The 15,094-nt window shown below is 41.0% G+C and overlaps 1 protein-coding gene across 1 annotated transcript in view; it reads left to right on the forward strand.

Moving 5' to 3' along the window:
* Nucleotides 1–15,094, forward strand: part of USP24 (ubiquitin specific peptidase 24) — a 140,153-nt gene that overhangs the window by 39,244 nt on the left and 85,815 nt on the right. Inside the window, 7 exon segments of the mRNA XM_049775466.1 lie at nucleotides 6,379–6,414; nucleotides 6,858–6,923; nucleotides 9,530–9,595; nucleotides 10,916–10,990; nucleotides 11,542–11,700; nucleotides 13,462–13,576; nucleotides 13,787–13,890. Of these exon segments, the coding sequence (XP_049631423.1) occupies nucleotides 6,379–6,414; nucleotides 6,858–6,923; nucleotides 9,530–9,595; nucleotides 10,916–10,990; nucleotides 11,542–11,700; nucleotides 13,462–13,576; nucleotides 13,787–13,890 (621 nt within the window).

Below are 15,094 nucleotides of genomic sequence, written 5' to 3' on the forward strand. Positions count from 1 at the left end.
TTGAGAAAGAACCAGGCAGTTGCTCTGCATTTTTGGACAGAGTCCCACCTTCCAGTTAAAGTTATACTTTTGTTGAGAGGATTAAATGACAGATGTATGTTTAAAACAAAAATAAAAACCTCAACAGTGTTACTAGGGAAGGACTCAGCATATGTTCTGTGCCCCTCAGTTTAAATATGCCTCAGCTAAAATTATAAAGGTTCAGGCTTCTCATCCCCAGAAAAGAGTGTTCTCTCTCCCTCTTCCCTCTTCCCTCTTTCCTCTTTCCTCTTTCCTCTCCATCTCCCTCTTCCTCTTCCCCTCTAGCCCTTGCCCTCCCCCTCCCCATAATTGTGCCTCTTCTGCATACCCTTACCTTCTTAAGCACTTCATTTCCTAGGTTTTCTGTTCTTTGGAATTCTCTACCTTTTCCTCTTTATTGAATCATTTGCACTGTATATGGTCTGATTTAATATTTCCATCTTGTCTGCTCCCACCTGCCCCCCCCCCCCATGTGCCAGGCAACAAACCCAGGGGCAAGGCAAATGCTCTCATTGTGAGCCACATTCTGAGCACATAATATTTTCCATCTGCGTGGAGCTGGAGCATTAATATAGCCGATATACAGTAGGATGCTCTCTTTGCACTAGGCCAACTCTGGTTTGTGGAGCCCAGCACTGTATTTGGTCTCCTGAACCCCCAGAAGTGATCCGCAAGTAAAGAGCCAGGATTTAAGCCCTGGGCACAAGCAGATGTGGAAACCCCCTCTCCCCCAATGAAAAGAAACCCATTCTGTCTTTGCTGACACGTCTCTGGCATATCTCCTTCACAGCCATACCAGCTGAAATATTTGATGTGCTTCCCTCCCAAGTTTTTAGTGGTTACCCTAAAATGCAGACTTACTAGCTAAATAAAACTTAGGTTTCATCGTGTTTACCTTTGGAGCAGCATTTAAGGACAGTGGAATGTTTTATGTACCAACCTCCACATGACTTTATTAGGTATTGTCCTACTTCTTTCCTGTCCTGTTTCCCCCTTTTAGTAGATGCCATCTTCCTCCTCATCATCATCACCACCTTGAACTATGGATGAACTTTGCAGTGTTTATACCCTGCCCCTTTGTATACCTTTCCTTCAATATCTCAGACTTTCCACTGCAGTTAATTTTCGTCTTCCTGAGGTACAATCTATAGAAATTGCTCCTTAGTAGACATTTAATAACTGTCTTTGTTTTTCATGGGCCAAACTTACTTCCTGTTCTTTGAATAATATTTTCCTTGACTTAAAAATTCTAGTCTGAATTTAAAATTTTTTTCTAGAATATCAAAGGTAATTTATTGTCTTTTGGCTTTGATTACCGAGATTGATTCTGATTGTTGGAACAAGTTGTTCCTTTATAAATCTTTCCCCCAAAGTGCCTTTATTTATTTATTTATTTATTTATTTTTTAAAGATACTTTCTTTCTCTTTGATATTTGGCATTTGAACTTTGCAACCGCTCACCGAGGAATTTATTTATCTTTCTTTCTGGTGTCAAGAATCAAACCCTGAGTCTCTCATATGTGAAGCACGTACTCTTCCACTGAGCTTTATCCAGCCGCATGCCCCAGAAATACTTTTATTTGGACCAGAGGGGTGTCATGGACTTCTGAATCTGAGAGTTAATAACATATGCCATTTCTAGAAAGAGCTTTTCTTTTTTTCTGCAGTGGGGTTAAACAGGCAAAGTTCAGGGGTTACTCCTGGCTCTGCACTTAGGAATTACTCCTGGATGACTGGGGAAATCATATGGGATGCAGGGAATTGAACCTGTTTGCCCAAGGGCAAGGCAAGTGCCCTCCCTGCTGTACTATCACTCTAGTTCTGGAAAAGCTTTTTAAAATAGTGCTAGCTCTTCCCCTTTTCTGTCTTCTCCTGGCACTATGCTTGCACCCATGATCCCATTCTGTCCTCTGTGCCCCTTAGTTTCTTTCTTAGTTCCATGTTTTTTTCTTGTGATCATTACTTTTCATATTTTCATATTCAAGGTTAAGTTCAGCCATTTTCCCCTTTGTTGGAAATACGCTATTTAACTTCTTCATTCAGTTTTTAATTTCAGGTACTGTCTTTTCATTTGAATACATTCCACTGGTATTTTTCTCTTTGATTCTGCTTCAGTCCCTTTTATCATTCATGTCCTTGACACCTATTTCAGTCTCCTCTTTGTTGAATGCTAATTTGTATTTTGTGTCTTTTCTCTGTAGGTAGAATTCGGCTTTAACTAATTTGTATATAAGCACTTGATTACATTTGCTTCTCTATGAGCAAATGTTTCTTCGAATTTAATCTAGGAGAATTTTTTTTAGTAGGGACAACAGCCAGGGTGCAGGCGATGCTGAGGGAAATGGTGTTAAGAGATACACTTCTGGTGATGCTAAATGCTGTGCTGTGGGCCTATTGCTCAGTACTCATGTGATAGTGCTCGGGCAGGAAATGTGAACCATCTGTGCCAGAGATCAGACTCAGGTCCTTTCTCAGAACAAGCATATGTTCCAGCCCATAAGCTATTTTCATGACCCGAGGAAGTGTTTTGAGGCCTGAGTTGAAACTTCTTGCCTCCAAAAAGTAAATCCAGCTTTCCTGGGAGCACCATGATGTGGGGTGCACTTTTAGAATAGGCTTTAGGTTAAGGTATTTGGGGCTAGAGAATCAGTGGGGAGCTGGCAGGTAGCATCATATGAAAGCAGGTGTGTGCTTCCTGCATTGGGAGAGTTCTCCCTCCCGTCCCCACAGTGCAGTGCAAACCATAGTAAGGCTTTCTTAGTGTTGACATCTCTAGCAGCTTTAGCTCCCACACCACCCGCCTTGGCTTTGTCCTGCTTCTCTTTTCAGGCACAGAAGGCTCTGAATTCACTCACGCTCTCGCTCCTCTGCTTGTAGAGTGAATGCCAGCTCCTAGGTGCACTTAGAACACAGGCCTTCTGCTCAGGAAAGGGTCTGCAGAAATAGCTGCTTATGGTCATTAATTTAAGGTGGCACTTTGTTTTTGTTTGTTTGTTTTTGGGCCAAACCTGGTGACTCAGTTGACTCCTGGCTGTGTGCTCAGAAATCGCTTCTGGCTTGGGGGATCATATGGGACGCCGGAGATCGAACCGAGGTCTGTCCTGGATCAGCCGCATGCAAGACAAATACCCTACTGCTGCACTATCGCTCTGGCCCTCTTGTAGCACATTTTAGGTGCTTTTTCATTGCCATCTTTGGGGCAATTCACCTGCCCCTTACTGATTCGGTGCCATTTTGCACCCTGAACCCGTTCATGGTAGAGGTCACACCCATACACTCATCACTGAATAGTTTCTACCAGCTTACTACATGACTTGCTTTCCTGCTTCTTTGTTCTTGCTTCTTTCCCCTCTACCTAGCTTTGACTCAGGACCTTTCTCTATTTTCTGGACTTTTCTTGAAAAGCCCTTTATGTCATAGATTTCTGTGCTGTCATTAAGCTCCTGACTCTCCAGTTTAGTCTCTGGTCCAGAGCTCTTCTCCAAGCCTTTTTGCTGATTCCTGGCTGCCTCAGTGCCACTTCACACTGTATACCTAACACCTACCTAACTTGCGTAGCATTCCCCAGAGGTCCCAGCCAGAATCAGAAGTAGTCACAGTTTCTTCCTTGTTTTTATTTCCCAAACACAAACTCAGTCTCAGCCTTATTTCATCACAGTTGACTTTTCTTATCCCTTCTGCTCCCTTGCTGTTCCAGACCATTGTGCCCTAGTCTGACTGGTACCTCTGCTTGTTAATCATATCCTCATGCTCTTTTCCCCACAGAGCTGCAGAAGGTCACCACGCAGTGGTACTCTGGCTTTCTTCCACCTTCTGCACAGCCCCACTGACAATTTCAGTGGAGGTTCACCCCAGCTTGCCAGGCTGAGCTGGGAAACACCTTTACTTCTTCTATGTCTTCTCCAGGAAGGGCATTTTCCTTTTCTGGGATGGGTGAGTGTGTCATCCCAATTCCATTCAACAAGACTACTCATTCTCTGCTTCTCTTTGAGAGTTGTCAGGGGACTTGGCACTAGCTCCGGTGCATGGTGCATGTTGATTACTCATTCATTGGCCCTGCTAGGATCCCAGCCTCAGGAAATCAGGTAGTAATGCTCTTTGACTCCCCATTGCATATGTGGCTGAAGACAGTGAGTGCCTAGGAATGAAGGGAAAGAGGATAAAGAAAAGCTGGCCCAGGGCAGAGAGATAGCGTGGAGGTAAGGTGTTAGCCTTGTATGCAGAAGGAAGGTGGTTCGAATCCCAGCATCCCATATGGTCCCTTGAGCCTGTCAGGAGAGAGTTCTGAATATAGAGTCAGGAGTAACCCCTGAGCAATGCCAGGTGTGATTCCCCACCAAAAAAAAAAAAAAAAAAAATACAGCAACAACAAGAAAAGAAAAGCTGGCCCAAAGGCTCAAATTCGTGGTACATCTAGACTGAAACTTGAATGTCTTTACTTTATTAAAAATTAAATATTTTTAAAATAAAAAATGTCTTTATTCTTGATATATTACTTTGTATTGTTTTGTTTTGGGCTACACCTGGCTGTGCCTAGCACTTATTTCTGACTGTGCTCAGAGATTGATCACTCCTGAGGGGCTTGGGGGACCATATAGGTCCTGGGGCTCAAACTCAGGTCAGCCACATGCAAAACAACCAACCTACCTACTGTACTATTGTTTCAGCTTCCTGGTGATTAAATTATTAATTCTAAGTTGTAATTAGAAATTACGAGAATCATGGGGCCAGAGTGATAAGATAACAGGTAGAGCATTTGCCTTGCACTGGCCCCAGGTTCGATCCATAGCATCCCGTATGGTTCCCTGAACACCACCAGGAGAGATTCCTGGGTGCAGAGCAAGGAGTAATCCATGAGCACTACCAGATAGCTCCACCCTCCCAAAAAAAAAAAAAAAAAAAAGAGAAGAAATTTAAAGGACTCTTTTTTTTTTTTTTTTTTTTTTTAGAATAGAAAATAATTGGTTATCTGTAACTTAGAGATCTTTGGGGGAGGTATTTATTTATTTTTGGTTTTGGGGCCATACCCGGTTACGCTCAGGGGTTACACCTGGCTATGCGCTCAGAAATTGCTCCTGATTTAGCGGTTTTAAACAGCAAACTGATTTCTCACTGATAGAGGGACTCTGCAACTAAAAATAGCTATTTTAAAACTAGAGGAACCTGTGATAACTCAGTAAATAAAATAACTAATTTCATTATCCCCTAAATGTAAGTGCTCATATGGCATTTCCATTAAATTACAGACAAATGGGCTTCTAAAATTATACAAAGTAATATTAAAGATTCACGTTAAGAAAGCTTTAAAATTGCCTAACTTCATCTTTTCTTAAAACCAAATAGATTTATTGTATTATATACCACAGTTGCTTTATTCACGCATCTGTTCTTGGGCACTTGGGTTGTTTCCAGATTCTGGCTGTTACAAATAGTGCTGCAAAGCACTGATACGTGGACAGATCGGAAAAGAGTATCAGGCTGAGTGAATGGAGTCAGAGGGAGAGGGACAGACACAAAATGATCTCACTCACTCATATGGGGGATTCAGAGAACCATAGTAGGAGAATCACTGATGCCCAAAGACAGTAGAAATAAAGAGCAGGAAAATTGGACCCTTGGGAATCTTGCCCACCCTGGGGGCAGGAGGATAGATAGGTGAGGTAAATGAATCATTCATACCACTGGGGCAGTGACAGAGGGACCCTGTCATTGCATGAGGAATGAGTGCTGACAGGAGGTAAAGGGAGATGTATAATACACTAACAGTAGCATTATTCCAAATCATGATACCTACAAGGAAAAAAGATAAAGGAAAAACTGCCTGTCATGGGGGGGGGGGGTGGCGGGAGGGAAAATGGGGAGACTGGAGAGAAGTGAACACTGATGGAAAAAAATGGATGGATATTTGAATATTGTATGCCTAAAACCCAATCATGAATAGCTCTGTAATTCAGAAAAAATTTTAAAAATTTTCGTAAAAATGTAATAAAAAGGGGCCGATGCAGTGGCGAAAGCAGTAAGGCGTTTGCCTTGTCCGCGCTAACCTAGGACGGGCCGTGGTTCGATCCCCTGGTGTCCCATATGGTCCCCCAAGCCAGGGTTGTTTTCTGATTTCTGAGCACATAGCCAGGAGTAACCCCTGAGTGTCACCAGGTGTGACCCAAAAACCAAAACCAAAACAAAACAAAAAAAAGTAATAAAAAAAGATAAGGCTTTTAAATTTTTCTTCAAAATATTTTTAAATTTTGATTTTCTTTTTCTCTTAACTTTTAATTTAAGATAGAAGAAATGCTCTAAAAATGAATCAGGAAGTTTTTGGTTTACCATCTAATTTTTCTGGTGTGTTTTTTTTAATAGGAGCCTCATGGATGGGTTGTGGATTTGGTAAATAAGGTAATCAATTTTTATTAATATATACAATCCTCTTAGTGTTTGATAGTTAAAGTAAATGACAGCAGGGGATCAGAAATGACTTCCTAAGGAGGCTGGCTTGATGTTTTTGCCACATTCCTGAATATGCTATTTTAGCTCTGGACCAGAGTTCATCTCCTACAGTGGATCCTGGGAGCACTGGCCTATCTTGTGTGTTAGAGAACACCGATAGGGTGGAATGGTAGTTTTATCTCCTTGCTTCATTATTAATGTATACTATTTTAAATTTTTATTGTGGTCGAAGTGAATTACAATTCTCTCACAGTAATATTTGAGGCACATAGTGACAATAAGTGAGGGGCATTCCCACCACCAGTGTTGTCCTCCCTTTACCCCCATAATGCTAGTGCAAGTGTTACCCCTTGTACTATTTTCAAATTAATGTCTACCTGTTATCCTTTTAGTTTGGAGAATTAGGTGGATTTGCTGCAATCCAGGCCAAGCTGCATTCAGAAGATATAGAACTTGGGGTAAGTTAAACCAACTACTTCTGTACCTCAAGTGGAAATTATTGAGTGGCACGTAACCCAAGGACATTAAATTTTAAAGTTGGGGGCCAGAACGATAGTAGAATAGGTAGAGCCTTGCATGAGGATGACCCAGGTCTAACCTCCAACATACCATATGGTCACACTGAGCCCTGCCAGGAATAATTCCTGAGCACAGAGCAAAGAGTAACTCCTGAGCATTTTTGGGTATGACCCAAAAAGATTTTTAAAAAAGAAGCAACTTTCTTGGTTTCCATAACTAAAAAAAGTTGACTCCTTATTTTAAACAGTTTCAGTGAAGGGGATTTAACTTCTATCTATCTATCTATCTATCTATCTATCTATCTATCTATCTATCTATCTATCTATCTATCTATCTATCTATCTATTTAGGTTTAGGGTCACACTCAGCAGCGCTCAGGGGTACTCCTGGTTCTATGCTCACAAATCACCCCTGGCAGGCTCAGGGGACCATATGGGATGCCAGGATTCGAATCACTGACCTTCTGCATGCAAGGCAAACACCTTACCTCCATGCTATCTCTCCACGCCCCCCCCCCCCTTTTTTAACTTCTTTTTTAAACTTGATTGATTGATTGATTGATCGATTGATCTTTGGGTTATACCCAGTGGTGCTCAGGAGTTACTTTTGGCTCTGTGCTCAGAATTGCTCCTGGTAGATTGGGGGACCATATGGGATGCCAGGAATCCAACCAGGTCCCTTCTAGATCTGCTGCATGCAAGGCAAATGCCCTATGGCTGTGCTATCTCTCCGGCCTCCCGTATTTAACTATTTTTGTTTGTTTGTTTTGTTCTGGTTTGGTTTTGGTTTTTGGGCGGTGGCGCTCAGGGGTTATTTTGGCTGTGTGCTCTGAAATCGGTCCTGGCAGGCTCAGGGGACCATATGGGATGTCGGGATTCGAACCGGGGTCTGTCCTGTGTTGGCCATGTGCAAGGCAAACGCCTTACTGCTGTGCTATCGCTCCGGCCCCTGGATTTAACTTTTTAACTTCACCAATTTATCTTTGTTTGTGGTATATTTTACTTCATTTGTAATGTGCATGAAATTATTTTGCTCTTTAAAATCATTTGTGTTATGTGACAGGTATCTGTGTCTTATGACTTAGTTAAATCTGAATTTATTTCCCAAATAAATTCCTAGGCAGTGATCTAGTAGTTTAAGATTGTTTCACTAAGCCTTTCATACTGTGGAGATTCATAGGACTGTATACAGAGCCCACGCCCATCCCCCAATATTGTCTTCTCATGTCAGTTGCATTTTCTCAAAAGAAAAAAAAATTTAACTTTGTAGTAAGATAATAATCTTTAAATTTTAAAAAAATGTATTTGTAACTATGCTTACTTTATTCCCTTCTCTAGTTAATCTTTCCATTTAAAACTACTTTCTGGGGCCAGAGAGATAATACAAGGGTAATGCATTTGCCTTGTATGCAGCTAACCCCGCTTCTATCATTGGCGCTGCACACAATCTCCTAGGTGTACCTCTTCTGTTATGCTTTTATTTGTTCCTTCTGTGACCCATTTCTCTGCCACTGTACCATGATTCTCATTACTGATAGTGCTGGTTCTGCCCAGTCTCTTAAACTTGATCAGTCTCTCTTAAACTTTTCTTGACTGCTTCCATTTTTTTTTTTTTTTCTCCTTCAAAAAACAGGTAACTTTCATTCTGCTGCTGAAATTCCCAATGTTTGGGATTGGTTCCGTTTATAGGTTAATGTATGGAGACCTGATATTTTGACAATACTACTAATCCATTCCATTCAGTAACATGCTATCTTTTCATTTATTAGGGATTATATTTAAAAATGCTTTTCAGTCAAATTTTATGCCTTTTTTAAATAGAAATCTTAACTGCATTTGTTGTTAAAAGTACATTTCCAATTATTTTGAATAAAAATTCTATTCTACAGTAAAAACTGATAATTGGAATTATTTCATCCAATTTTCCAAAGAAGTTTCATTAGCCTATTCTGATTTAAATTATAATACATTTCTATACTTTTTTTTTGGCTTTTGGCTTTTGGCTTTTGGGCCACACCAGTGATGCTCAGGGTTAACTTCTGACTCTGTGCTAAGGAATTACTCTGGCAGTGCTTGGTGAACCATGTGAGATGTCAGAGATTAAACCTAATTCAGTTGTGGGCAAGGCGAGTGCCCTAACCATTATACTACCTCTCCATCCCAGTATGTAAATTTTTGTTTTATGTTTTTTTGTTTTTTAATTTTTGGGCCACATCATTCCGGCTTGACTCAGGGGTTACTTCTTGCTCTACACTCAGAAATGACTCCCAGCAAGCCCAGGGGACCATTTGGGATGCCTGGGATTGAACTCGAGTTGGCCGTGTGCAAGGCAAATATACCTACCATCTGTGCTCCAACCCCCCAGTATACAAAATTTTAAAGAAATTGAATTCTATCTTTTTCTGACCTAAGAATAAAGTATCTGAATTCCTTCATTTGTGACTTTCATCAGATCACTTTAAATTTTCCTAATATATACATGGCATTTGATATTGAAAGGACACTGAAGATCCTGTGTTTTCTCTCACCCTTCCTATCTTTTTCAGGCAGTCTCAGCACTGGTGCAGCCCTTAGGTGTGTGTGCCGAGTACCTCAATTCCTCTGTGGTGCAGGTAAGATGGGGCCATTGAGCAACACTGCAGAAAGTCATCTCAGATGTCAAAATAGCCTTCATCATGGGTAGAGCTGACCTAACCCAGGGGAACCACTCATTTTTCAGGTTAGCTGTTCTAGAAAACATGTTACCAAGATGATGAGAACTAATTAAAGGGCCACGGGTGTAGCCAAAGTGCCAGAGCACCCATGCGGTCCCCTGAGAACCATCAAGGATGGTTCCTGTGCACCACTGGCCCAAACACCTCAATATTGGTCTTAGGCTGATAAGCCCTGCTGGGAGGGACCCCAATAAAAAATGATTAGTGACTTATGTATATGCAGATGCTTTCATCTAAGGCCACTTACCTTTTTAGTATGTTATTTTACCAAGTGTAATATACATTAATAGTGTGCAATTTTCAATTCCCCACCCATGAAATAAGTGACACATAGCCCTACCCAATTGTAAGATTCAGGCCACTCTGCATTACATTAGTTCCCAAGGGCACAGTCCACTAGGCTCATGTCTCACTAATCCTTTACTGCTATGTAACAGCTTCTCAGCATATATTGTTTGATCTCATGCCTCCCTGCAGATCATAAATCAACACATTGAGCAGGACTGGTCCTGACGGCCCGTGGTTCTTTGCAGTTGACATAAGCATCAATAAACAGAATGATATTACTTTCATTTGTTGCTAATGCCTTTTGACTTTGACAACCAAGATATGACCTTCTCTCATCACCAGTTAAATTTCAATGATTATTTGAATTAGGCAGAAGTGATCATTCAGCTCTGGCTAATATTTTACTACTCTTCACATATTCATAATTATATCTTTGTTGCCCTGATGCAAACACATCCTGTGTTATGTAACTCTTTAGGCTCAGGCATTTCAGCAAGTAAAAGCAGTGCATTTGATAGCATAGACTTTCGATGCTCTGTGCTTGCATTCATTTTTTTAAGACATTTGATGCAAAATATGTGGGGCTAAAGAGAGAGTACAGCAGGTAGGGTGCTCGCTTGCAATCAACTCAGATTTGATCTCCAGGACCTCATATGGTCCCCATGCCAACTCAGGAGTGATCCTTGAGCTCCACTCCGTGAGGCCTCAACAAACCTAATTACAGCCACGTGGTAGATACTAAAGAAGCTGAGGTGGGGTCTAAGGTAAAGGTATCAGCCCTGCAGGTGAAGGAAGACATAAGTCCAGTTAATGGTGCACCTTTTGCCGTACATCGCCTCCTTGAAAAGTAAGGGGTGAAGACTTGCCTCCTATTCTAGTCTTGGAGGAGATCTATGTGTCCTTGTTAATTCTGGTGCTTTATTTCTGTAGCCTATGTTAGATCCTGTCATCCTCACTACCATCCAGGATGTGCGGAGCGTGGAGGAAAAGGACCTCAAAGACAAGGTAACTGCAGACTACAGCACCTGCTGGTCTGTAGAAGCAGTGCTCAGACATAGAGCAAAATGCAATACACAGTTGCTGTCTAAATTATCACAGACAGCACACGGCAAGTTAAATAAAGCCACTTGCTCAGAAGCACTAGTGGCTGCTGTGAGTTTTGTCAATCTGTGGGATTCTCAGCAAGTGATAACACCCAAAATTTTACATGCTAATTTGGATGGTATTGCCATTGGTATAGCCTTCAGAAGCCGTTGAAACAATTCAACATACTCAGAGCTTATGCAGTTATTTAAAGTCACTGTAACATTTAGATGTAACATCATTTATTTGCCTTGAATTTCTCACAGGATCCTTACCTTTCGTTTGCTTCATCTTTTGCTAATTATTGTTTAAAACTGGAATGTAGTTACTATAATCATTGAGTATCAGACACCTAATAGTGTTTGTTCTTGCAAATGGCCTGTGTTCCTCTGTATGCTGAAAGAGATGGGATCGGAATGTTTGATTGTTTTTTTTTTCTTTCTTTGTGTATGTGTGTGTTTTTCAATAAAAAGAGATTGGTTAGCATCCCTGAACTCTTGTCTGCCATCAAGTTACTATGCATGCGCTTCCAGCCGGACCTGGTGACAGTGGTGGACGATCTTCGCCTGGACATCCTCCTGCGCATGCTCAAGTCCCCGCACTTCAGTGCTAAAATGAACTCCCTCAAAGAGGCAAGCGTGCTCTTACTCCTCACAGGCACCGAACTGACACTGAGGGTCGTGGGCCAGCACTGTGGTTGTTAATATGACTCAATTGGAAAAGAAAGAAGGGTCATTTCTTACACACACACACACACACACACACACACACACACACACACACACACACACACACACAAAGAAAGCAAGCAATTACTTATAAAGTGGTCTGTGTTTGTATTTGATCTTTCTTTAAATGAACTTTCTTATATGTGTTAGGTGTTTGCAATTTCTTTTGCAATACTGGATATTTTGGTGAGATTTCTTATAATATGCTCCCAATGCAATTATAATTTATCAATTTATATTTTATATATGAATAAAATTTGACTTGTATATGATTTTTTTAAAGTCATTTCGGGGGAGAGGGCATACCCAGTGGTGCTCAGGAGTTAACTCTTGCCTCTGAGGTGACTTCTGATAGGTCGGGGGCCCATATGAGACGCTAGGGATAGAATCTGGGTGGGTGCTATGGGTGGTCCCTTATAGGGTTTTTTGATTTGTTATTTTCTTTGTTTTTGTTTTGAGCCACAGCTGACAGTGCTCAGGTTACTCCTGGCTCTGCACTCAGAAATTATTCCTGGAAGGCCTAGGGGACCATATAAGATGCTGGGGATTGAACCCTGGTGTCCATGTGCAAGGCAAATGCCCTACCTACTGTGCTGTGGATCCGGCCCCATTATAGGTTTTGTAAAATGGTTTTTACATTTAAAGTTTTTTTTTTTTTTTTTAGGGTTTTTACTTTTCTTTCATAATTAGGATGGGGATTTATTTTAAGTGATCCTCTAACTGATATTTGTACAAAACCAAAATGAGTACAATGGTGATACGCCAAGCAAAATTATGTAATTCTTTGTTTAATTTTTCTTTGGTTTTGATCACACCCAAGAGTGCTCAGGACTTCTGACTCTGCACTCAGGAATTACTCCTGGTGGTGCTTTGGGCACCATCTGGGATGCCAGAGATTGAACCCAGGTCAGCTGCATACAATGCAAGCATTTCCCCCACTGTACTACCTCTCCAGCCAAGGTCAAACAAAATTACAAAAAATTTTATCTTTTCATTCTAAGCTTTATTGCAATCCATATAAATTGTATAGTTGGTTGTGGTGAGTGGGGCCAATACAATTCAGTTACAAGAAAATAAAGTTTTATATATTTTATTAATTTTGCCTCTATTTTTTATGTATTTTTAAATTTAAATTCTGTTACTGCCAATAAAATAAACTCATTATGAATGATCACAGGCTACAGGAGGCATTTGGTGAGAAAAGGCTGGGCCTTGCCTATGAGTGAATGACTGACCAGCCACATTGTGTCAGGGCAAGGATGTATTTCAGCAGCAGGAAGAGTTTGAACTTATGACCTGACTGCTGCTGCCAGGATTCTGTTCAAGCCTGGTCTCTCCTTTTCTGAGCCTGTGTCCTTGTTCTCATGACCAGCTGCCAGCACAAGGAGAGGGGAAGAAAGTACCTTTTCCAGAGCCCAAGGAGAGGATTTGGAGGAAGTCCCAGCACTGGTCAGCAAGTGGCCTAGGGAGGGCAGGTGTGAGATCAGGCCTAGGGATCAGGCCTCGGCTCACAAGTCTATTAACTCTAAGTAACTGGCCTATGGTGATTATCAGACCACATCACAAAACTGTCAAAAGTCATAGAAAGCACACACTCAGGCATACTTGTTTTGATTTGAGCAGGCACGTTTGCATTAATATCATCATCGTCATCCTGTCTTTTAGGTAACCAAACTAATAGAAGATAGCACTTTATCCAAATCTGTGAAGAATGCTATAGATACAGACAGATTGTTAGATTGGCTAGTTGAAAACTCAGTTCTGTCGATTGCATTGGAAGGTAAGTTGCTTTAAAATAAAAAACAACCAACACTTAAAAATTATAAAGAATACATTTTTGTATAAAAGGTTTGAAATTGTTGCTTTGATCATATTAGCCTTTAAATAATCTGCTTGTAAGGTAGTCTTGATTTGACTTAATAGAACCGTATTTAGAGACTCAGTTGTGTTCACTGCATTTGTCTTTTTCTCTGATGTTTTTTTCTATTAGGCAACATAGACCAGGCACAATACTGTGATCGTATAAAGGGAATCATTGAACTTTTGGGCAGCAAATTGTCCTTAGATGAGCTCACGAAAATTTGGAAGATACAGGTAAGCTAATCAGAATTATTTTTGCTTTATTTCTGACTTTTTTTTATTTATAGGAGCGGAGAAGCTAAAGGTTCAGCATTACATTGACAGAGAGCTCTACTCTGACTTCTCATTATTCATTTTGTTTGTTTATATATTTCCAGGCCACACCCATCAATGTTGAGGGCTTACTGTTGGCTCTGTGTTCAGGAATCATTCTTAATAGGGCTCTTGGGACCATTTGTGGTATTGTGCTGGGGATCACACCAGGGTTGGCTGCATGCAAATTGAACATCCTAACCCCTGTATAATCGATCCTACAGCCCCTACTCTAATCTGTTTTACAGTTCAGGGTTTCTTGTAAGAGTGTATATGTTAGGGCCAGTGAGAAAACTGAAAGTGCTTTGTATGCAGGAGGCCTGAGTTTGAATCCTCTGCCCCATATAGTCCTCAGAGCACTACTGGAAGCAACTCCTGAACCCAAACCAGGCAGAGCAGTATATAGTACCACCAGGAGAAAAGTATGTAGATTAAAAAGAATTCCACTGTTCTTCCACTATGTCTCCATAGGAGACATCTTCAACTATTGATTTAGTTCAGTCTGATTTCTCAGACACTAAAAACTAAAGATACTGAAGGCTCTATGGTAGTTTGTGTCAGAAGAGGTTGGCTGTCTGGTATATAGCTCTTTTGTCAGTTTTTAAAATTTTATTGCCGTCAGAGCATTTAAGATCTAAACTGAACAACTCCGTGACCATAACTTGAGTGTATTAGCACAGTGATTCAGGGAGGCTCTAGAGCCTGCTATTCTCTCTGAACTGCATGTTCATTGTTTAGTAATTCTACTTTTCCTATATCCCACCTCCTGTCATACCTTCCCACTCTTGGTTCATGGGTTTGACTATTTTAGTTAACTCATTAAAGTGGGATCATATGGCATGTGTCTGTCTTTCGGAGACTGGACTTTATTACATAGAATGTAGTTAAGACATAGAGATTTATAAGTATTTCAGACAGGGGATTGTCCTACAGTACTGTTTATAAGGTGGAGGAGCAAAAGAAGGAGTGCTAAGTCTTCAACAAGGAAGCTGCAATGCGCAATTCTATTGCTGCAAGCACTGGAACTACCCAGCAGAATGCCACCTCCATCGCAAACCCCTCCATGCCCTGTTTATCTGCCCTTTGAGCATAAACAAGAATAATTATTCTTCCTTGCTTTCTCTCC

The sequence above is a fragment of the Suncus etruscus genome, chromosome 6 (genome assembly GCF_024139225.1).
Source record: "Suncus etruscus isolate mSunEtr1 chromosome 6, mSunEtr1.pri.cur, whole genome shotgun sequence".
Classification (NCBI taxonomy): Eukaryota; Metazoa; Chordata; class Mammalia; order Eulipotyphla; family Soricidae; genus Suncus; species Suncus etruscus.